This window comes from Chelonoidis abingdonii, chromosome 9 (genome assembly GCF_003597395.2).
Source record: "Chelonoidis abingdonii isolate Lonesome George chromosome 9, CheloAbing_2.0, whole genome shotgun sequence".
Lineage (NCBI taxonomy): Eukaryota > Metazoa > Chordata > Testudines > Testudinidae > Chelonoidis > Chelonoidis abingdonii.
This window is the reverse complement of record NC_133777.1, coordinates 34,019,363-34,042,473: the sequence shown is the minus strand read 5'-3', so window position 1 is coordinate 34,042,473 and position 23,111 is coordinate 34,019,363. Positions and strand designations below refer to the sequence as shown.

Here is a 23,111-nt window from a genome sequence, read left to right as displayed (position 1 = left end):
AATAGAGAACAATATTGATATTTAGCTTACCAACATTAGTCTTCAGAATCAAGCACCCTTGAGATGAATGGAGGCAGATCACACCCCCTTTCAATACGGCTGTTTCAGGCTGTCTGCAGACTCCGTCAGAAAGGTCACAGTCAGAGGGTTTTCTTAATTTGCAGTGAGCAGGGCTAGAGAATTGATTTTGAAAATATAAAAGCAAAAGCTCAAATTCTGCCAAAGCCTAAGGAAGCTGCAGAGAACCATTCCCACCAGGCAGCAGGTCAGTCCACTCCCAGTCAAGCCACCCTGTTCATCTCTGCCACCCCTGTGTGCCAGCTCAATCCATCCTCTGCCACCCAACACCCTGGCATCTTTCCAGCACATGCATTCCTGCCCAGCTCCTTTGTGCAGATGTAACCCACACACTTCCTGGGTGTGGTGCTCTGTCCTGACACCACTTAGAGAGAGATTGAGTCTGCTCTATAGCCTTAGCTAACAGGCCCATGGCTTTTAGCTCACTCAGTAGAGGCTCATACACTAAACTCCAGAGGCCCCTGATTCAATCCTACCTGCTGACGACTGGGGTCTGTCAGCGTTACACAGACACCGCCCTTCTTTCCTTCAAGTGTGGACCTTGCTCAGCAGTAAGGTTAGTTAGTTTCTTGTGAGAGTTGGAAAGAGAAGCTGTGAGATTGGGGCTGGGCCCAGGACACTGCTGTGGTATGATTCAAAGAACTGTCTTGCAGATTAAAACTGTCTCTGCTGCAGCGAGGTGGGAGAGATCCCTCCCACTTCCTGATGGGCATCACCTGCCAGCCGCCCACCTGGGTGGATCCCAGATGGAGCAGAATTGCCAAGAGAGAAGGAAGCCCCTCCAATAACCTTGGAGGCTGAAAGATTGCAGTCAGGTCTCCAGGCGCAAGAGACTCCTGTGGTGATCCGCTGGCTTCATTTTCATAGGCTTGGGGCCTTTGTTTTCTTTATAATAGCCCATGAGGGGGGCAGTCAGAGGGGTGTGAATGTGTGTGCAGGCTCCTCCCAGTGATCATGTTATAATAAGTGCAAATTATTCTTGCTGGGCTTTCCCTGCCCACCCCACATTTAATTGTTAGCGTGCGTGTATGAGATGCTGCATTCCTCAGGCTTCTGCTCTTGGAATTAGACCTGTCATTAGGGCTTCTGCAGACACCAGGGGCTGCATGGGGGGGATTAGCGGGATGCAGCCACTGGAAGTAATTGATCTACTCTCTGGTAATTCTGGAGCTCTTGTTCCCATTGTCGCCCCCATGGCTGGAGCACTTTTCTGAATGGAGCACAGAAGGGAAACCTTGCTCCGGTGATTGGAATCCATTCCGTTTGTAGGGGAGCAAGAGAGAAATAATAGCTGAGGGGAGCTTTGATCCCAGCACTTGCAGTGAAATGGTAAATTCTCCTGGAAGAGCCAAGCTGGCTGGGCTGGGCTGAGCTGGGAAGCCGAAGGCCTAATGAATTTCTAACACCAATATCTGTGAACAACTCCTGGAGTCACAATGCTTTGCCTTAGTCATCTGCTCTCTCAGCTCCATCCTGTGCCCATTTCTTTTTCTGTCATCTCAGGACACCTGTCTACAGGTGGGAAACTATCTCAGAAATTCAAACTGCTTTTAAAACTGGTTGGAGACATAATGTAAACCTGGTTCTGGGTTGCCTGGAGCCTTTACAGTGGCTTTGTTCCCCTTCAGAAAAAACAGGCCAGGCTGGCTGCTCTATATTGTCTGTAGGCTCTTTGAACAGAAGAACTGGCTTTAAAGCCAGCTAGAATTTTTGAAGCAATTTTCCCAGTGTGGAGGCTCAGAGCTGCCTCCATCACCGCAGCAGCAAAGCTGTTGGAGACCCACCACGAGAGAGCAGCATTCAGCCAAGCACATCAGCAGACAGGCATTATGAGAGCTGGGTCAGCAGCTTATCCAAATAGCAGGCAAGCTGGATGTGAGCGGGATTTCTTCCCTAGCTCTGGCTGAGCCAGTCTGCAGCCAGCTGAGGAACTGCCTTTCCTGTAGGGTTCTGGGGCTCCTGTCCCACCTGGACCCCAGGAATGCAGGGCAATGGAATGACATTGGTGAGCAAGGGCTCAGGTCGGTTCCTCTCTGACCGAGAGTGTCTCTCTCGTCCCTAGGAGATTTAGGTACTGAGCGTGCTGGAGGCATGAGGGACTCGGCCTGTGACTGGGGCTGGACCAAAACATCCTTACAGCCTTGGAAGGTTAACAAGCCCCTCAGTCACTCTTTCTGTCCCTTTGCAAGCCTCCTTTCAGAGGAAGCAAGATGGTTGCCCCAGGTGGGGCAAGGAAACACAATCAGCATAGTGGGGATTTGACTCTAGTATGGTGTGCCAAAAGGAACTTTGTGTCTGGGGCTCCTTCAGTTGAGTCAGACTTCCCTGGTGCAAACAGGCTCTTCCCAGAGATGGGGAAAACCCACAGTCTCACTCCCTGGTCCCTCCAGATCTTTACAGAATAAGTTATCACAGGTCTGAGAGCATGAGAACTGCCCTTCTCTCAAATTCTTGATGGATCCCTGTCTGCGCATCCTTCCCCAGGTCGGGTTAAGATGCTGCACTGGGTGTCAATTGGACCTGGCTTCTCTTCCAACCTCTGCCACTGACTTTGGGCACAGTCGCAGCACCTCCCTCTGTGCTTCAGTTTACTTATCTGTATAGTGGGGATCATGAGACTGCCCTCCTTTATAAAGTGCTTGGAGCTCTGTGGCATAATGCTCTAGCAAAATATTATTGGGGGTTTTATTTCACAGGGCTGCACTTACGGCGATTGTAAATGGCCTGAGACCGTTGTTCCAGCCCCAGGCCATGCTGAATATTGCTGGCCATGTCAAGGAGGTAGCACAACAAGGCCTGGCTCATAGCCTGAAGCTGCTGCCTCCTCTCCTCTGTCCTGGAAGATAAATCGTACCTGGCCAGAGGAGGGAGCACAGCCAGACAATGGTGGAGGACCCATGTCAGGGGGCTGCCTGTATTGTATGCAGCTCACCTAGAGGGTTAGCAGTAGCAAGAGGTCTCAGGAAACCTGGGAGAAGGCAGAGGTGGCTGCTGCCTACTCCAACTCCAGAGCTGCTGTTGCACAGAGAACAAGCTCCCTGGAGGCTGGGGTGGAGAGTGGGATGAGGAAGAAATGCCAAGAGCTTCGAGCTGTAATGTACGGCCTTAAATGCTAGGTGCCATGTCTCTCTGCTGTCCAGCCTAGGTCATGACTGCTGCTGACGGCTGTGAGGGGATACTCTGGAAAAGGCTCGGATCAGTTAAAAGGGCCCCTTTGAGGTCTGTGCTGGGCCCGTCCATGTGACTGGAGATGTGGGATCCAGGTGGCAGCAGGGAAGCAGGACTGAATGCAAGGGGAGGCTGAGTTTACCTGTGGAGCAGGGGTGGCCCTACCCCTTCTGACAGAAAGGAGGGACCATGGTGTTTTGGAATGGACAGTAGCCACCAGAATAGGCCAGATGCTAATGACTGTGATGCAGCATGTAGCACCACCAAGAGCTGCTCAGGTAGAGCTCAGTGGAGGGAGATGGTTACTAGCCAACTGGGCACTGGCTAACGATGGCTGAACTTCAGACTGTTGGCATTGAGTCTCCACAAGCTCACCTGCTTTTCCAACCTCTTGCTCCTGCCAAATGGGGTTGAAAAATGTCAGAGAAGCTGCTTTCCTCAGGGGATTCTGACAGTGGACTTGGTCCCCGTTGTTCTCAGAGTCGCACAAAATTGGAAGAGCAGGGAAATATGAGCCGGGCTTTGCCGAACCTCAGCGAGGTTCTGTGTGAGTTTAGAGAGGTTTGTGTCAGTTCTTCTGGCGTGAGTGTATACAGACCTGCAGGGGACTGTGGGAATGGCCGGAGCACTCACGTGAGACCATGGTAAGCTGCATAGTGCTCTCAACCATGGCTGTGGACTTTTCTTCATAAGGCACAATGTATTTCTTTAGGGTGAGAAGTGAAGGGGGTGTTTGGGTCTAGATTCCCCCTCCCACAGGCTAGAAGTAGCAACTGTGCCTTGCAAGCATCCCGGCTGGGCACTCCTCCAGCAAAAGCAGGGGCGTAGTTCGAATCCATTGTGGGTTTGGCAGGACTGGCCATTCTAGGGTTTCACTGAGACTGTTCCGTTAAATAATTATTCCCAGTGAATTCCCAGACACAGGGAGCTCATTCCCCTCTGCTTGCCAGCCCGGGCTCCATAGTTTCCTGAGCGAAGTATCCCTCTACCCATCCCTTGCCAGCCTAGGCTCCATCATTCCCTAAGCAAGGGATTGCTCTACCCACCCCTCACCAGCCCAGGCTCCATCTTCCCTTGAGCAAGGGATCCCTCTACCCATCCCTCACCGGCCCTGGGCTCTGTCATCCCCTGAATAAGGGTTCCCTCTACCTATCCCTTGCCAGCCTAGGCTCCATCATTCCCTGAGCGAGGGATTGCTCTACGCATCCCTCGCCAGCCTGGGCTCCATCATCTCCTGAACAAGGGATCCTCTCTTCTTGCCCAGTTGTCCCCAGTGTCGGCTGCGTGACCAGACACACTTCCCTTCCCATCCTTTTTGTTTGTGCTCATGTGTTGCCAGTCTGTACTGGAAGGAGACGGCATCGCCTGGGGGAGAGCAGGAGGTTCGTGATTGTCTCCCTGGGACTGCCAGGGCTACTCTCCCTGCCATGGCACAGAGAGCAGCAGAGCGCTGGTCCAAAGGAGCTTCCAGCTAGATCAGGGAAGGCTAGTGTCCCAAACACACTTGAAAGGGGGACAGAGGGTTGCCCCATTGCAGGGGGTTTAAGTTGAATTAGTCTATTATTGCAAATGAATTGATCATGAGATTGTTTAATTTACATGTGATTGTTCAATGGGGCGTACTGTCTAAGGAAGGAAGCAAGGCACCATGTAATTAGCCCCAAACTGTGCAATTAAATTCTTATTAATACCCAAACAGCAGGGAAGGTTCAAGCCTTTAATTAGTGATTAATTTGAGACAGACAGTGAGCTGCACCAGCCCAGCTCTCAGTCACAGCACAGAGCCCAGGGAAGGTTGTTTGCTTAGCACTAGAAGCTGTGGATGGCTGGGCCTGAGAATGGGAGGATCGTGCTTTGCAAGCTTTGCCCGCTCCTCTTTTCCCCAGTTGGATCCGTGCACCCCTGGCTAATGAGGCATTCCTTTCTCTTAGCACAACCACCATCTTACGGAACTTGAGTTCCCCAGATGGACCACATGCCACCTTCAAACCTGGCCTCCCAAACTGGATTTCCACTGGTCTCTAGGGGCCAAATTGATAACGTTGTTTAGGCGCCTATCTGTAACTTTAGGCACCTCAATACCATTATGAGTGCAGCCCTGTGCGCCTTGTCCGTGCCAGGCTCTCTTCCCTAGAATTTCCCACTGTGGCCAACAGCTGTGCAACTCCACCAGCAGCGGCAGAGGTGGTGGAAATAGAGTAGCCAAGGTGCTGGGCTGGCAGGAGCTCCCCATGGGTGAGATTATCAGGAGCTCCTCATTGGCCTAACTCAGCTCCCACTGACACTACGGGCATTTTCCTAGTGATGCCCGTGGGAAGAGCTTCAGGCCAGCACTGTAACCCCACTTCATGTCATCTAGTCCTGCATGGTTCAAATACTCCTGCCGTGACTCCACTCGCTCTCCTGGGATAGCTACCAGTGAAGCTGCACCAGTGGTGAAATGGTGGGGGACTAAGGGATGGAAGTAGAATGTTATCTTTCTTTGTTCTAAAAGTACAAGCTAGTCATTTCCTGGGGGAGGAGTACCCTGGACAGATTCCTGGCCTATGGCACAGCCCAGGGAGCAGCCTTCCCCAAAGAACCCATCCCAGGTGCCACAGGAGATCCAGTGCAAGCCAGCAGGACAGGTCTGTGGGAGTCTGTTGGTCCTGAGCACTGGTGATTGAGTTCAGTAAATTCGATGATATTTTCTGTTGCTTTTGAGTCCCCTGGTTCCCAGCACTCTGTGTGGGACCTCTCAGGTTTGAGGCAGTGGCAGAAATGGGCTCAGGAACTCCTGCAGGGCCAGAATGTGGCCAATGGGATGCAGTTGGGGCGATGATCCAATAACTTGCTGGGTCTCCTAGGCTGCTCCCAGTCACTTCTTTCTCCCTTCATTGCAACAGGCCCCCAGGCACATACTTTCTCACTCGTTAAACTGGAGGCAGAGAGGGAAATGGGACAAGACTGGCCAATTATTTACCTGACCTTTCCCCTCCTCTGTTCCACACTCCCACCCCAGCCCAGCCTCATCCACCTCCAGGGGAATACTGCAATGGGGCTTCCTTTTGCGAGGAGCAGGGTGGAAGTGGGGCACTTGCACTTGGCATTGCTGAACCAACTGCAGCCCAACCACAGCTCAGATTTATAGTGTGAGCAACTGGCAGTGCAGTGGGAGTCTTGCTGGAGCTGCCCCCGGTTCGTAGCTGTAATGGTGAGCTGCGTCTCTGGTCTTTCATCACTGCCTGGGTGGGGTGGTTGTGATGTCCTGTCCCTGCAGGGTAATACAAGCCCTGAAACCCTGCTCGGCCAGTGGTGACAAAGTGTCAGTGTAGACAGCGCCGCATTGGGAAGCAATGCTGGGCTATGCTGTGTCCCAGATAGGCTGAAGCTGGGGGGCAGCATTGCAGCTGCTCTCTGATTTCGGTTGGCAGGAGCCTCCTCCTGGAGCATTCCTGCCTGGTTTGTTATGGTCACAAACCCTGTTCTGGGGACATGTGGATGGTGCGAGGCAGGGCCAGCTTTAGCAAGTGAGGGGCCCGATTCATACTCACCCGGCGGTACTCCGGGTCTTTGGTAGCACTTCGGCAGCAGGTCCTTCACTCGCTCTGGGTCTTCGGCGGCATTCAAGGACTCACCACTGAAATGCCGCCGAAGACCCAGAGCGCCGCTGGGTGAGTAAAAATTAGAAAGGTGCTGGTGCGGGGCCCGATTCTGGGGAATCAGGTAAATCGTCCTAAAGCCGACCCTGCACGAGAGGACAGGTTGCTTCTTCAACAGCAATGCTGGACCTCAGCCCGAGTCAGATGTTCAGTTTGGAGAAGCCCCCAGAGCCTTCGGAGCCCAGTTCTCCTTTCATACTGATTTGCCACCACTGCAACTCTGCTGACTTCCACAGCATCCCTCCTGTTTATTGGCTTGACCCAAAACTCCTTGCAGTCGGTGAGAGGCCTCATGCTGACTGCAGCGGGTTTTGGATCAGGCCTGGACAACGGCGAGAGGGAGGGAGAGAAGAATCAGGCCTTTCTGAAGCTGAAGAATCAGGACCTGCACCTGTAGCCCCTGGGTGCAGTCTCATTGATGTTAATGGGCTTCCTTCCCACTTGCCAGAAACTGGGAGGTGCTGTGCGCCCTCCTAACACCTATCGCTTAACTAGCTCTGTCCAGCCACAGAGCTCAGAGCGCGTGGCAAAGGAGGACAGAATCAGTGTCCCTATTTCGCAGACAAGATGCTGGGACTCACCCATCAGCTGAGCCAGAAAAGAAGCAAGGTTTGCTGAGCCCCAATGCGGTGCCCTGCCTGCTGCCTCTGGGCAAGTTGGGAGCACTCAGTGCCCTGCAGAATCAAGACCGATGTGGAAGCGCTGCAAGAAGGAGCCCTCATGTGGGACTAAGCCCCTGAGAGCTGCTTTCTCTTGAGAGTGCTATTAGGCTGGAATGCTGTAAGAACGGCTTTGTTCCCTCTTCTGCCACTTTTCTCCTGGTCCTGGCTCAGAAGGTGGAAATGTAAAAGCCCAGCAGATGCACAAAGGAAAAATCACAACAGTGTCCCCCACTTGTGTGGTGTCATCACATGCTTTTCTTAAAGTCCCAGCTCCTGAAGTCATGTGCTTATTTGAAAATCTTGCCTTTGGTTTAAAACAAAAGTAAGTTTCTGTCCCTCATGGTTGTGGAGCAAATAGGAGCTCTAATGGCTTAAAACCCAAGAGTCAATCCAAAAGGTATGATTTTTAAACCAATCTCATGATTTTTGGGGGTGCTGACTTGTGATTTTTGAACTTTTGGGATTGGCAAATACTGCAACCGGGGGCAGAAAAATGTCACTGAGCTTTTTCCCATCTCCAGAAAGGCTCTCGGTGTACTGAGGTCTGGTTTGGGGAGAAGTCACAGGTGGTTCAGAACCCCATTTCCCGCCCCTGCCATTCAGCAGTGTCTCCTCACCTCTGAGGCTGGGTCTGAAAGCAGCAGACAAGGGAGAGGGGCCTTGACAATAGGCAGCAGGCAGCTGTTTGACCTTGAGGGGTTAACCCTCCCCAGCTCTCTTCTGTCAGCTTCTGCAAAGGATTGAAGCTGGGAGCTGGTGGGGAGGGGGATAGGAGAGGAAATTTCACACAATGACAAGCAGGCCCAGCAGTTAAATCTTGGGCTGACATGTTAATGAATTTCACAGTATGCCTGGAAAAACTCTCACCCAGCCTCAATTTCCCAGAGAAGCGGGGGAGGGAGGGGGCGCTGGGTTTCGCTGAAGGAAATCTTGTTCCCATTATCTTTTTGCGAGAGTGTTAAACAGGAACTGGCAGCACTTTTTCCTTTTTATCTCACACACGTGGATTTGGAATCCCCCGCTGCCCCCCTTTTGGGTTCCTGCGGCTAATAAAAAATAAAGGGTATGTGTGTGGTGTGGGGGGCGATATCTGAAATAAAACGAATTTAGCAGCTCTCTCCTCTGCTGCAGTCTGGCTAGCAGATTGGAGACCAGGCCCTTCCCCTCCACCACAGCACCTTGGCCACAGCTGGCACTGGTCATACTCCCTAATGGGCCTGGCACTGACTGCACAACAACAGAAGGAGCTTTGCCATTCCACCCCCACACCCACAACCCAGTGCAAGGTGGGTGGTCCTTTTAAAGGGCCAGACTGGGGGGTGTTGGGGAAAGGGGCTGTGGGGACAGGCCAGGAAGCAACAAACATAGAGACCTAACTCCCCTTACACTTCAGGGGCCCAATCCTGCCCCCATAACAGCAGTAGCAACCCCTCTATTGCCTTTAATAGGGCAGAGCCTAAGGGAGTGGGGTGCTTCCGTGGTGCTTTTTCACAGAAAAGGCTCTTCTGGACTTATGGTGACATAGATCTGGTGACATGGCAAGGATGGTGTGTGCAGCCCAGAATGAATCCCACCCTGCCTGTGCCCCTGGGAGGGGCAGGGGGGAAGGCTTACAGCTCATGGCCATGGGGCAGATAGGCTGGTCAGAAAGGTGGGGCATGCCCCTCAGAGTGAAAGCTGCCAGGGAAGGCTGCAGTTAGGCAGTAAAATCTGGTCTCCATTCTCTGACACTGACTCACTGGGTGGCCTTGGGTAAGTCACTTATACTCAGAACTACAAAGTGCCTAACTCCACCAATTCCAATGGGAGTTAGGAGCATAAATGCCTTTGAGGCGCTGGGCTTTAGCCTTTCCATGCCACAGTTTCCACATCTCTACAATGGGGATAATAATAATGACCTCCTGGGGGGTTATGAGTCTCAAGTAATCAGCAATACAGGCCTGTGTGTAGCCCTCTGTAACAGTCAGGTCAGAGCCACAAGCCATGTGAGCAGGGGGCCCACAGGTGGGATGGCAAGTGGCTCAGTGCTGGGGCCCGGTTCTCCCAATCTGTCCCAGAAGCACACTCTGTGCTTCCACTGAGATGCTGGGTGCAAAGCAGATTCAGCCTTCTGTTCTGGGGTAGCTCTGTGCCAGCGGCAGCTGCCATCTGTTGGCAGCAAGGGGGGAGATGCTGTGGCAGCAGGATGGCAGGTGCCCAGCTGGCCTTTCCGCTGGGTGTCTTGTTCTAACCATCCACTTTGCACTTGTCTGTGATTTATGGCAGAACTCGCCTCCCGCCCCCCTCTTCCACATGCCCCAGCTCCTCAGCAGCGACCTCCCCAGCACCCAGCCCAGCAGGGCACAGAGGATATTACACATCTGGAGAACACATGGAGGCAAGCTGCTTGTTCCCCTCCCCCGTCTCCTCAGCCATCCCATCAGCAGCAAAGCCATGAGCCAGTCGATGGGCAGTGAGACAATGATCACGGCTCCTGGAGGGAACTATACTAGACAACAGGCGCTGGGCAGCTGCCTTCTTCTGAACCCTCCTCCCCTCTGCCTGCTGCATAGTCCTTTGTCTGCCAGCACTGCTCTGCCGTCCCCTAGCTCCTCAGAGGCCTTCTGGTTTGATTGTTCACCTCTTCCTCCTCCTTCTCCTCCTCCCCCCACCCCCACACAAGTAGGTACAAGTTCCTGTGGGGAGCCTGTTTATGGGGGTGTGATGAGGGCTGGCACCTGTTCCTTCCACCCCATGAAGGGGACTCGGGCGAGATCTGGCAGGCACCAGAGAGGGGTTCCTCCGTCTCTCTTCTCTCTGGATTTAAGCTCCATTAGCCAAGGTTCATTGGAGAAAGGTGGGAGGGATGGGGGTGAAGGGAGGCTGGGAAGGGTTAACTTGGTACGGGGCACCAGAGATTTTAAGATTTTGGCTGGATCTCTGTGGTGGTGGCTGTTATTTGTATTGTGATAACACCCAGGGTCTCTAGTTTGGACTAGGCCCCCTTGTGCTAGGCGCTGAACGAACACAGGACACAAAGACAGTCCCTGTCTTGTATAAGAATACACCAAACTCTCAGAGGAAAGTCTAAGGCAATCTAGACTGGTGTAGTCTGCAGTGCCTCCTGCCCCACAGCATGGGCATTGTTGTACCCTCCCGGCTCCCTGAGACCTCCTCTGCCCTTAGCCTCAAATCTCGATCCTGGCCCGGCTGAAGTCCATGGCAAAGCTCCCATTGACATTTGTGGTGCACACAGAGACGCCCCTTCCCCAGTACTGCCCAGTGTGTCACTCCTCCTTCCCTCCTCTTTTCCCGTCACTTCTGTGCTTGGTCCACTGTGCCTAAGCAAGTCTCAGCCGACAGAGCTCAGATACACTGGATGGAAGATCTGGAGCAACAAAAATAACTGACAGGAGGGTAGATGAATATCTGGGTATTCCCAGCTGTAACTTACACCCCCTGATTTCTTGGTGTGTAAATTACATTGATTTAGACTCCCTGGCACTGTGGTGAGTGGGTGTACAATACATCCAGGGGAGTCAGCGTGTGACCTACAACACCTTACCTGTAATCCCGTCTGAGTGTGCATCTGTTCTTTGCAGCGATGGGCGAAAGCCAAAGGTTCAGCACCTCCCTCTGGTTTGCAAAATGGGAGGGAGGTCTCATGAGAACAGGCTTTCTCATGGGATTTCTGGCTTCTCCAAGTTCTGTTCACAGCTGTGGCCTGCAAGGGCACAGACAAGAGCAAAAGGAAAAATAGTGCGTTAGTGTGAGTGACGTAGCAGAAGTTTCCGAATGTTTGTTTCCAAGTTAAGGGTGAAGGCTCAGATTGATTTGATCTGAACTAGATGTCCCAACCTTACTCACTGATCTGTAGCCAATCAACCTACTTCCATTCTGCTCCTGCCTGCATTGCACAGGCAGAATGCCTAGGAGATGCAGGCGCCGTGCTTTCGGCTCCTTGGCCCATTCAGTCCTTGGCCTCTCAGCTAAGACTGACCCCACTTACCTGAGTACAAGAGCTTGAATTAGGCCTCCCTTTCCAGGCGTCTGCTGACATTCTGTGTTGGGTGGCTCACTCCGGCATCCTCTGGCTTAGTGCCTTGAGTTGAAATTTTGCCAGTGAATGTGCAGCCTGGCTGGGGCAATCTTCTGAGTGGATCTGGCCCTGGGGTTGGAGGCTGGGTGAGTGGACTCTTCTCTGGCTCCTGAGCCCTTTTTTCACCTGCTCATCCTCTTCTCCCCTCTCCTCTTGCAGCCTGCAACTGTAACCTGCATGCCCGGCGCTGCCGCTTCAACATGGAGCTGTACAAACTCTCAGGCAGGAAGAGCGGAGGTGTCTGCCTCAATTGTCGCCACAACACGGCCGGCCGACACTGCCATTACTGCAAAGAGGGGTTCTACAGGGACATGAGCAAATCCATCACGGACCGCAAGGCCTGCAAAGGTAAGGGGAGCTGTCACCATGGGGGACCTGCCCCCCTCAGCCCTCCTCTCTCAGCCCTTTCCTCCTCTGTTGGCTGCATCATTGCCCTCTCTAAGGGAGCATACCTACTTTTCTCTACTTAATTCCTTCTGAATGTAGCTGTTTGTCCTATATAGCTCCGTAAATCCTGCTGCCCCTGCCTGGTTCTAATCTCCACTCACCAGGGCAGTCATCTCCCTCTGGCTGCAGGCTGAGGTCTCTGCTGCTTTCCCAATGAGCTGATGGAGTATAAGAGAGATCAAAAGGGAGACAAATAACAGGCTGGGTTTGTCTTCCTCCCAGCATTTCACTGATGGGCGCATGTGAGTCTCAGCTGCCGGGCAATAAGGATGGAATCCATCTGTCCATCCGCTTAGTCTGTCTTTCTGACGTCTAATGCACCCATCCTTCATCTTGAAGGGTCCATGCATAGACATACATAGATATCTAAAGCCTTGTCTATATTAGAAAATTTGCACCAAGGTAACTAAATTCATTTAATATTGATCTAGTTACACCAGGGCAAACTGTTAATGTAGATGCACATAAAAGGATGGAAATTACTTTCGACCTGATTTAGATTAATACAGTCAATTATCACATTGGTTAGAGTGCAACTGGAACTGATTTGGGTGTGTCTATTGTAGGGGGTTGCACTGGTATAACTAGATCCATTTTAGTTCCCCTGTTGCAAGTTTTCTAATGTAGATTGATTCCAGGACCTGGTGCTTGAGGGGGGCTGTGTGGATGTGTTATTCCTTGACTTTAGCAAAGCTTTTGATACGGTCTTCCACAGTATTCTCACCAGCAAGTTAAAGAAGTATGGGCTGGACGATTAGACTATAACGTGGATAGAAAGCTGGCTAGATCGTCGGGCTCAACGGGTACTGATCAACGGCTCCATGTCTACTTGGCAGCCGGTTTCAAGTGGAGTGCCCCAAGGGTCGGTCCTGGGTCCGGTTTTGTTCAATATCTTCATTAATGATCTGGAGGATGACGTGCACTGCATCCTCAGCAAGTTTGCAGATGACACTAAGCTTGGAGGAGTGGTAGATACACTGGAGGGTAGGGATATGATACAGAGGGACCTAGACAAATTAGAGGACTGGGCCAAAAGAAACCTGATGAGGTTCAACAAGGACAAGTGCAGAGTCCTGCACTTAGGACAGAAGAATCCCATTCACTGTTACCGACTAGGACTGAATGGCTAGGATGGCTAGAGGAATGGCTATAAGAAGCTAGGAGCAGTTACCCAGGGTTACAGTGGACAAGAAGCGGTATGAGTCAACAGTGTGCCCCTTGTTGCCAAGAAGGCTAATGGCATTGTTGGGCTGTAAATCGGGAGCATTGCCAGCAGATCGAGGGATGTGATCATTCCCCTCTATTCAACAGTTGATAGAAGCCTCATCTGGAGTAATGTGTCCAGTTTTTGGACCCACACACAAGAAGGATTGGGAAAAATTGGAAAAGGAGTCCAGCGGAGGGCAACCAAAAAGATTAGGGCTGGAGCAACATGACTTATGAGGAGAGACTGAGGAACTGGGATTATTTAGTCTGCAGAAGGAAGAATGAAGGGGATATTGATAGCTACTTTTTAAACTACCTGAAGGAGGTCCAAAGAGGAGGATCTAAGACTGTTCTCAGTGGTACAGATGAACAGAACAAGACATAATAGTCTCAAGTTGCAGTGTGGAGGTTAGGTTGATATTAGGAAAACTTTTTCACTCAGAGAGTGGTGAAACACTGGAATGGTTACCTAGGAGGTGGTGGAATCTCCTTCCTTAAAGGTTTTTAAGGTCAGGCTTGACAAAGCCCTGGCTGGGATGATTTAATTGGGGATTGGTCCTGCTTTCAGCAGGGGTTGGACTAGATGACCTCCTGAGGTCCCTTCCAACCTTGATATTCTATGATTCCTGTTAACTGACATTGGAGTGCTCAGCACCACTGAAAATTGGATTAGATCTGCACTGGATTCTGCCCACTGTTGGACCTATCCTCCCCCTGGTTTTCGCTCTGCCTTAGGCAGAGCCCTACAGCCAGCTGTTGTCATTCAAACCTGCCTCACAGCACTCTTCCTCTGTGACGCAGCATGACCACAGTCCCCCCAAGGAAAGGAGTGCTTCATATAACAGAGCAAGTGACAGTTGTCATCACCTGGGCCATTGCTGAGAACACTATTTACCTAGGATGAAATCCTGCCCCCTCTGATGTTAAGGTGAGTTTGGCCATTGACTTCAATGGAGCCAGGACTTCTCCCCTGGACTGTGTCTAATGGAGACTGTGAGCTTCTTCAAGAAGGGAGTGGGGCTGCCTTGCTGGCATCAAGAAGACATCTCTGCACAAGTTGGAGAGGCTGCTGGGAGCACACAGGCCTTGACTTGTCTTTCTTTTCTGCTGTGGAACGCTCTTCCACCCACCACAGTGCGAGACAGTGGCCAGTACGCACTTTGCAGCTGGCTTTAGGGTTCTCTCAACTGCCAGTCATGCCAGTGGGAGCCTTTCCATTGGCTTGTTTGGGGCTGGGTTGGGCCCAGGGGATGGGTGGGCAAAATAAGTTTCCGCATCCCAGCCCCCAAGTTTGTGTACCAATCTGGAACCAACTTCCTCCTTCCCCCCAACAAGAACAGATCCTTTTTGAGGTCTGAGAAAACAGGCCCCTCATTATGGTTCATATTAGTCTTCTGCCACCCTTCTTATGGGTTCTGGAAGCAGAACCACAAACCAGGTACAGAGCCACAAACCAGGCTGGTCACTCAGGATCTCAAGTCTTGTTTCCCATATGTGACAGAAGCAGCATATTTAGAAAAGCTTTGGATAGACATCCAAGCCAGCATGGCTCCAATGCTCTGAGGTTCACCCTACCCAAACTAGTAGTTTCCAGGCTGAAGAGAGGTAGCTGGGGAAAGCCAGTTCACCACCTCAAAGGACTCCAGCCTGGGAGGATGGGAACTTCTCTTCTTCTCCAGCCTTGATGCCTGTGCCAGATCATGGCAGGTGACCATCCATATTGGGAAGGACTTCACTCCTGACCCAGTCTCATGGTGGGAACATGCTGATGGGCCAGACAGGCTTGGAGAGGGGATGCAGTGGAATATTTTTCTTATGGGTGTTGCAGAGTCAAAGGAGTGCCAGACCACAAAATGTTGCTTTTATGTAGGACCTACATATAAACAATGACTGCTAAAGATTTTGGAGAGGAGGGGGCAGTTCTGCAGCAATAGAATACATTTAGAACATAGACATTTGGCCCCTGTTCTTTGGCAGATTAGAACAATTTGAAGGTAGGTAGCTGAGCATGTCGCTTTGCGCTGGGCAAATTGGTAGCCTCTTCATCATCCCTAGAGCATGACGTACAAAAATCCCACCCTGTCCTCGGGAAGTGGTGTGAATGCAGACGCAACATGGAGAGAAAAGTCCCCGTTTTAACAAGCACCTCATAAAGTGAAAAGCAGCAGTGTCACAAAGCGCCACTGAGTCTGGCACTGGCACCGGCACCGAGAGCCGAGACCTGCTTGCAGCCAGGGCATTAGGAACTGAGAACGAATTGTTTTTAATAAGTGGAGCAGCTGAGTTGGCAGGCCCCCCGTGCATGTGTGCCTCACCTCGGCAATCAGCTCTCCCGTGGCTGGGGGATTTCACGCTTGCTCCAGATACCATTGGCCTTTTGGTGACTTGGCTTGGAAATGCTCTCCTTCCCCCCCCAGCTCTATGTGGGAGCCAAGCGGGGTATGGTTTATGTTGAGCACCTTGTGCCAGAAGGAAGCTGAGTGTCCTGCTGTAGTGATGGGAGGGACGTAGCTCATAAGAGCAGGAGCAGTGCCCCAGTGGCTTGTGGTGCACCCACACTCCATGATGCTGCCAAGGGGCAATTTTCTTCCTCTAGGAGTACTGCAAGGGACTGAGAGAGCTCTGCAGAACAGCTGAGTAGCTAACCCTGGTCTGATGCTCCTGGACCATCAGTGCCCTGCTATCCCAAGAGATGTGGTGTTGCCCAAGCTGGCTGCAGAATCAGGCTGTAGCTCTAAATCCAAACATGGGGCTGAAGGTGCAGGAGACCTGTCACTCTTTGGGATGGGTCTCAGGACCCACTTGAGTGACACTTTTCATAAGAGGGGAACCCCTATGTCTGCTTTGTGGGGGATAGGATATATCCTCTTCTGTTGCGCCATTCTCCATTTCCCTTCTCCATCTGAGGGGCTTACGGAAGAGGGGGTGGTTAGATCTCTGCTTAAGGGGCCTCGGCTCCCTGCTGCTCCCCTTCTGCCAACGCCTCTTCATATGGGTGGGGCAAGGGTCAGTCTTGGCTTGGAACATGCTAACGGCAGTTGCATCTGACAGAGAGACTTGAGATGGAGCAGTGAGGGATGCAAAGGAGGAAAATGTTATCGGCAGAAAAGAAAGAGGAGGAGGAGTAAGGGAGGAGGGCAACGTGGACTATCTGGAAGGTGCACATTTCCAACCTCTACATACAGCCAGTGTCACTCCCCAGAGCCCTGCTGCCAGAGGTCTCCCGCCTGTGGTGAGTGTGTGCATAGGATATACACGCCAGGGCAATGGTGCAGGATTCAGGCTGGTACTGTGAGTGGTGACGCCCATGTCTGGATCTTGCTGCATGAGAGCTAGTATGAAAGGGACCCAGCGTCTCTTCCTCATAGATTTTCATTCCAGTGTTTCCAGTTTTGGGATCTAAACCCAAGTTGCATTGTCTCTGTGGGAGTGTTCCTGCCATCTCTAGACACTGCTCATCCTGCCTCTGGGCTTGCTGCCCTATTGGTCAGGCCATATGGTTTCCCAGGAAACAGCTCTGAGTGCAAAGTATTCCCTAAATATTGCAACCCAGCACAAATGCAGAAGGGCAGGCAGCAGACTTGTCAGCCTGTGGTTTCTCGAAAAAGCCCTGAGTCATTTCCTCTGGGGGGTAGGGAGGGGATCTGCAGAAACTGTTGCTGCAACACAATCTCCCCAGCTCCCTCTGCCACTATTCTCTCCCACTCCTCTCTCTCTCTCACTCCCGCCCTGTGAAAGTTTTGGTGGTGGCAGTTTGCTGAGGCAGTGCTGTATTCCTGCCTTTGTTTCATCCCTTTGCACACCTGCTCTTGATCTGCTCAGTCACTACCCAGGCCACTGCTGCTATGCTTCTGACCAGCTCCAGACACTGGACTGGTCTGACTCCCATGGTGGCCCACTTTTTGCCAGTTGGCTGTTCAGTTCTGCAGAGACTAGAAAGCGATGCCCTTAGCCTGCCAAGTCCTCCAGAATGTGACTTCAAGCTCTCTCTCTGCCTAGCTTCCTCAGGCTTCTCTTGCCAGTACAGCAGCTCCCTATGCACGGAGAAGCCATTGTATCAGCCACTTGGTGTTCCCTCTGTAGAACTCCCTGCCCAGTGCTGTCTTGGATGCTGTCCACTGCCGACACTGCAGACTTGGGCAATGTTAGCTCAGCACCACAGATACTGGACCAGATTCTGATCTCTCTTACTCCAGATTTGCACTGTTACGAATCCACTAGGAGAAGAATCAGGCCTTCTCTTGCCTTAATTACAGGATGTCTTTTATAAATAGCTCTTCTTTTCTTATGGGTCAGAGGCTTCTCCCAACTTTTTTGCTACAATCTAGGCTGGAAGTCTTCTGAGTTTAGTTCCAGCTCCAGCTGAGCCACTGAGGTCCTCCAAAAGGCCTCTGTCACTTGTATGGCTGCTCCCAGCCCAAACCAGCAAGAGCAGACAGAACACTAAATTGGAAAAGGTGGAAGCAAGTTAGCCAACTATTTCCAATCTCCACGGTTCCGTCTGAGTCTTGCACAGAGAGTTGGGGGAGCTCTGATCTTTTCTGAACCAGTTTGCCCAGCCCTGCTGGAGGTGGCTTGGCATCATCATAACCCAGCACTGTGGAAGCAGAAACTGTTGTTACCCTGCCTATGTTCTTTGCTGGAGATTTTTAGGTGTCTTCCTTGGACATGTCCTATTTATCCTATGCACCATACTTGTGCACACACAAACAAGCTGGTGTGGGAGCCCATCAGACAGATAGGAAGACTCTAGACAGTGTGTGTATGTGTGAGTATGAGTATTCAAAGGATCAGGCAATTTATTTCCACACACTGAGTCGTGGGAGGGACTCTGAGCATTTTCTCCCCTGGCCCTCTTTCGGCCATCTTTATTTTTGAAGCTGAGGGCGGGGTAGCATGAGAGGCCCTAGTCTCCTCCAATTAAGTGTGCCATAGCTTTGACTGCCTAATCCACATGGCAAAAGCAGCAGCTTGAAGTCTGTCGGGACAGTCCCTTCTGATATCCTCACAGAGCGTAACTGCAGAGTATTAAGCTGATGGAAAGTGTCTCCATTCAGAGGCAATTCTGCTGTGATTTTACAGCCAAGCTGCAGCCCGTGATGCACAAAAGAAGCCTGCTCGCTTACCCTGTTGCTCCTAGGGACAGATCCTGCAGGGCTTAATGTGCTGCTCCTGAGGGCCTACAAGCCGGGCAGAAAAGGAGCAGAGGTGGCCTTCTTCCCAGTGGCTTTTGACATTCCCATGTTCCTAGATCCCAGACAGGGATTCTGCTCGCTAATTCAGACCTATTGGGAACACCAGGATTCCTTGCTAGGTGAGGAAGTGATAGGAATCTCGAAACACAGCTTGGCTGCTGCTGCTGTTCTATGGCAAGGAAGGCTACATTGTTCTAGGAAGAGGAAGGGGATTGAGAGGGAAGAGCTCCAGTGTGCAATCCACCAGGAGAGCTCTGCTCAATGACTCTGCACACTCAGCTGAATCTTTAACAGCTGTCCCCTGGGAGGCAAGCACTCCCAGGGGCAGCAAGTTTGTATAATTTTTGGTGGTGTCCAGAACAGGTCCAAGTCTCCTCCCCCATCTCCCCTACACACCTGCCTTGTAAGCCAATATACAGTAACTCCTCACGTAAAGATGTCCTGGTTAACGTTGTTTTGTTGCTACATTGCTGATCATTTAGAGCAGTGGCTCTCAAACTTTTTTTTCCATGGATCACTTGAAAATTGCTGAGGGTCTTGGCGGACCACTTAATGATCTTTCCAAATGTTGTACGTACCGTTAGCTAACTACTGTAAAGCACTTTTGATAAAAGTGCTATATAAAAAAAACCCTAAATAATAATTAACTTTTTTTGTTCTACACATAAAAGCACACAACTCATATTTTAATATCAGTTTAACCTTTCTAATGCGATGGATGTGCCCTCTCTCCCCTGCTGCAGCAGCTCCTGAGCTCAGGCTGGAAAAGGCAGATGTGTCTCTCCCCTGCCACAGCAGCCACAGATTTGAAGCTGGAAAGGAAGGGAGTCTCTCCCCAGTATCTGCAGCCCTGAGCCTCTTTCTCTGTCTGCCATAGCCCTGCATGTCCCAAATTCTCCCAACCCCCTCTTCTTTCACCACTGCTCCCTCCTACCTACTCCCTATTCCCCCCAAGGCTACCACCTCACCTTACATGTATATCTTCTCCAGGGTCCAGGCACCTAATTAGAGGAGCCATGCCTGCGCAGCTCCACTGATTAGGTGGGTGGCCCTTCATTCTCTCATGTGTGGCCACCCAGGAGTGCACCTTAGAGGAAACTATCCGCTGTGACAAAGTTCCTCCTCTACCTTGGTGGGTCCTGCGCTTATTGGCAAATTTGCTCACCTCAGTCATCTTCCCCTCTTGTGGAACCCACAGTCTGGGTCAGCTCCTCCTGTGTCTGATCAGGAGTTGGGAAGGTTTGGGGGGAACCTGGGCCCACCCTCTACTCTGGGTTCAAGCCCAGGGCCCTGTGGATCGCAGCTGTCTATAGTGCCTCCTGTAACAGCTGCATGACAGCTACAACTCCTGGGCTACTTCCCCTGGCATCCTCCAAACCCTTCTTTATCCTCACCACAGACCTTCCTCCTGGTGTCCTGATAATGCTTGTCCTCCTCAGTCCTCCAGTGTACACTCTCTCACTCTCAGCTCCTTGCCCTCTTGCTCCAGCTCCTCACACATGCTCCTTCTCCTCTGGCTCATCACTCCCTGACTGGAGTGAGTCCTTTTTAAACCCAGGTGCCCTGATTAGCCTGCCTTGATTGGCTGCAGGTGTTCTAATCAGCCTGTCTGCCTTAATTGGTTCTAGCAGGTTCCTGATAACTCCAGTGCAGCCCCTGCTCTAGTCACTCAGGGAACAGAAAACTACTCAGCCAGTGACTAGTATATTTTGCCTTCTACCAGATTCCTGTACCACACTGGCCTAGGTCTGTCACACCGCGGACCACCTGAATGGAGCTCATGGACCAGTGGTGGTCCGTGGACTACAGTTTGAGAACCTCTGAATTAGAGAACATGCTTGTTTAAAGTTGTGCTATGCTCCCTTGTAGTGTTGTTTGGCAGCCACCTGCTTTGTCCACCACTTGCAGAAAGAGCAGCCCATTGGAACTAGCTGGTGGGGCGTTTGGAACCAGGGTGGGCCAACAGCCCCCCTATCAGCTCCCCTAAGTTCCCTGTGCGGCTGCCGCCCAGCAGGCTATCAATTGCTGGGCAGTTCAGATGTCCCTCCCACACACTGCTGTGTGCTGTTCCTGCCCTCTGCCTTGGAGCTGCTCTGGGAGCCTCCTGCTTGCTGTGCAGGTAAGGTGACCAGATGTCCCAATTTTATAGGGACAATCCTGATTTTGGGGTCTTTTTCATATATAGGCTTCTATTACCCTCCACCCCATCCTGATTTTTCACACTTGCTGTCTGGTCACCCTATGTGCAGGTGGGGTAGAGGGAATAGGGATGCTGTTGTCAGGGTGTCCCCCTCCCCCGTTCCTGATCCCCCCATCTCCACAGAGTGGGGGGGACATGACAGGGCTCAGAATGGAGGGAGCGGGCTGGCAGCAGCTGGTGTCTCAAACTCTCTATCTCACACACAGGGTGTGTGTCTCTGTCTCTCTCTGCCATGCTGTCTTCCTCCCTCCCCCCTCAATTCCTGCTGCCTTATAGAGTGTGAGGCTGCATTAACAATGTGTTAACCCTTGAGGGCTCAGCTAAGGGCTAGTTCATCATTTAGCAGTAAGGCATTCCCTGGGAAATATCCCACCCTCTGACTCCACCACCTCAACCAAGCTTCACAGTCATCATTGCTCTGTAAAGTGTTAAACTGTTTGTTTAAAACTTATACTGTGCATATATATAAAAGATAGTCTTTTGTTTGGCAAAAAAAAGTAATAATAATTCCCTGGAACCTAATCTCTCCACTTACATTAATTCTTATGGGGAAATTGGATTTGCTTAACATTGCTTCACTTAAAGTAGCATTTTTCAGGAACATAACTACAAATTAAATGAGGAGTTACTGTATATTTTTTAAAATAATGTAAAAATGTGAGGGCTCTGGAGTGAGGCTCATATTGAGGGGTTTGGGTGTGGGAGGGGCTCAGACGGAGGGCTGGGGTGCAGGGGTGAGGGCTGTGGATGAGGGGTTGGGGTTTTGGAGGGGGCTCAGGGCTAGGGCAGAGGGTTGAGGTGCAGGGGGTGAGGGCTCTGGGGTGGGACAGGGCTGGGGATGAGGAGTTTGGGGTGCAGACAGGCTGCCCTGGAGCAAGGGCCAGAGAAGAGGATTCCCCCCAGCCCTCACCCCACAGGCAGCACGAGTTCTGGAGGAGGCTCCCCCACTTCCCCCCTGCACCCCACTCAGCTCACACCACTGTCACTGCATGTGCTCCTAGGGCCCCTCTCAGGTATAGGAACCCCCCTTGTCTCCCCTGGGGTGGGCGCCGGGGGTGGGGGCTGGCATCACATGTGCGCCTCCTCCCCTGCTGCTGCCCCTCACTGTAGCCTCACTGGGGTGAGGGGTGGGGCTTCCCCTTGTCCAGCATGGGGTAGGAGCAGTGACTGCAGACTGGGGGCGGCCTGTGCTGGTGGAGGGTCCCACTGGAAAATGACAGGGTCTGAGGAGGAAGGGCAGGCTCAGGGTCAGCCTGCCCTTGCAGTAGGGATGAGGGGGCACTAGGACCCTGCAGCAGCAGTTGATGCAAGGAGTCAGCATGGAGCTGCAGGGGAGAGACAGGAACGTTCTGCTCCTGGGACCCGGGAAGGTGAGCAGGGGCAGCAAGCGGATTTCAGGGGAGGTGCATGGGGGCAGCAGGTAGGGTCAGGGGAGAGACCTGGCCCTGAACATTGGTGGAGCTGGGCTCCTGAGCCCTGAATATTACTGGAACCCGGACACCATGAGCCCATATAACTTGCCACCTATGCACACTCCCGGTATGTGCTGCATGCAAAAGGCAGATGTTTTGGCAGCTACATTTTCTGGAGAGCTAGCAGAATTTGCAAACACCCCTGGAATGTCACAAAGTTAGACAAAGCCAGGGGAACACTTGCACCGGGTCATCCTCTGCTGCATTGTCTGTGTTAAGTGAGAGGCTGGTTTGTGGTAAAGGCACTCTGCTGTGACCCAGGTGAGCTTGGTCCTGTTCCTGGCTCTACCACAGGCACCAAGGGCAAGTCACTTCATCATTCTGCATCTATAAAATAGGGATCATCCTATTTCCTTTCTCCCACTGTGCTCTATCTTGTCAATTTGAATGGTAAGTTCTTTGTAACCAGAATTATCTATGTGGTTATATAGTGCTCAGCACAATGAAAGGGCCCTGGAAGTATGATCTTAATACATATAATATGGAGCAATATTTCCACCATACAGGAACTGTAACATCTCTGCCACACCAGCTGCCTGCTAATTCTCATACAGAGCAGCACAGTTAATGAGCCGCTCCAGCTCAGCCTTGTGCTGAAATGGACACGAGAGCAGGAGTACCCAAGATCCTATCGGCTGTGTGTGCTTAGTGCACTAGCAAGGCTGTTTATAAATTACACCCTGTGCATGGCCAGGGGAAGGCCTCCAGGTGTGAGGAGGCAGGAGTGACCATGGGGCTAGAATTCCTGGTTTGCTGCCATTTCCATGTGCAAGCCAAGCTTTAGGTATGAGTGAAATGAATCAACTTGATGCACTGCGAGAGGAGTCTATATGGCAGCATTTCAACAACTTGCAATAAAGAAAGCCCAAAATAATAATCAGAATAGGACTACGAGCTATTCTAGCAGGCAAAGCTAACTATGCTAGCTGTGGATGAGAACATGATCCAAGAAATTGTCCATAAA

The 23,111-nt window shown here is 51.7% G+C and overlaps 1 protein-coding gene across 1 annotated transcript in view; it reads left to right on the top strand.

The window, feature by feature from the left end:
* Positions 1 to 23,111, top strand: part of NTN3 (netrin 3) — a 100,074-nt gene that overhangs the window by 28,984 nt on the left and 47,979 nt on the right. The window contains exon 3 of the mRNA XM_032799399.2: positions 11,787 to 11,975. Within this exon, the coding sequence (XP_032655290.1) occupies positions 11,787 to 11,975 (189 nt within the window). The remainder of the gene's footprint in view (positions 1 to 11,786; positions 11,976 to 23,111) is intronic.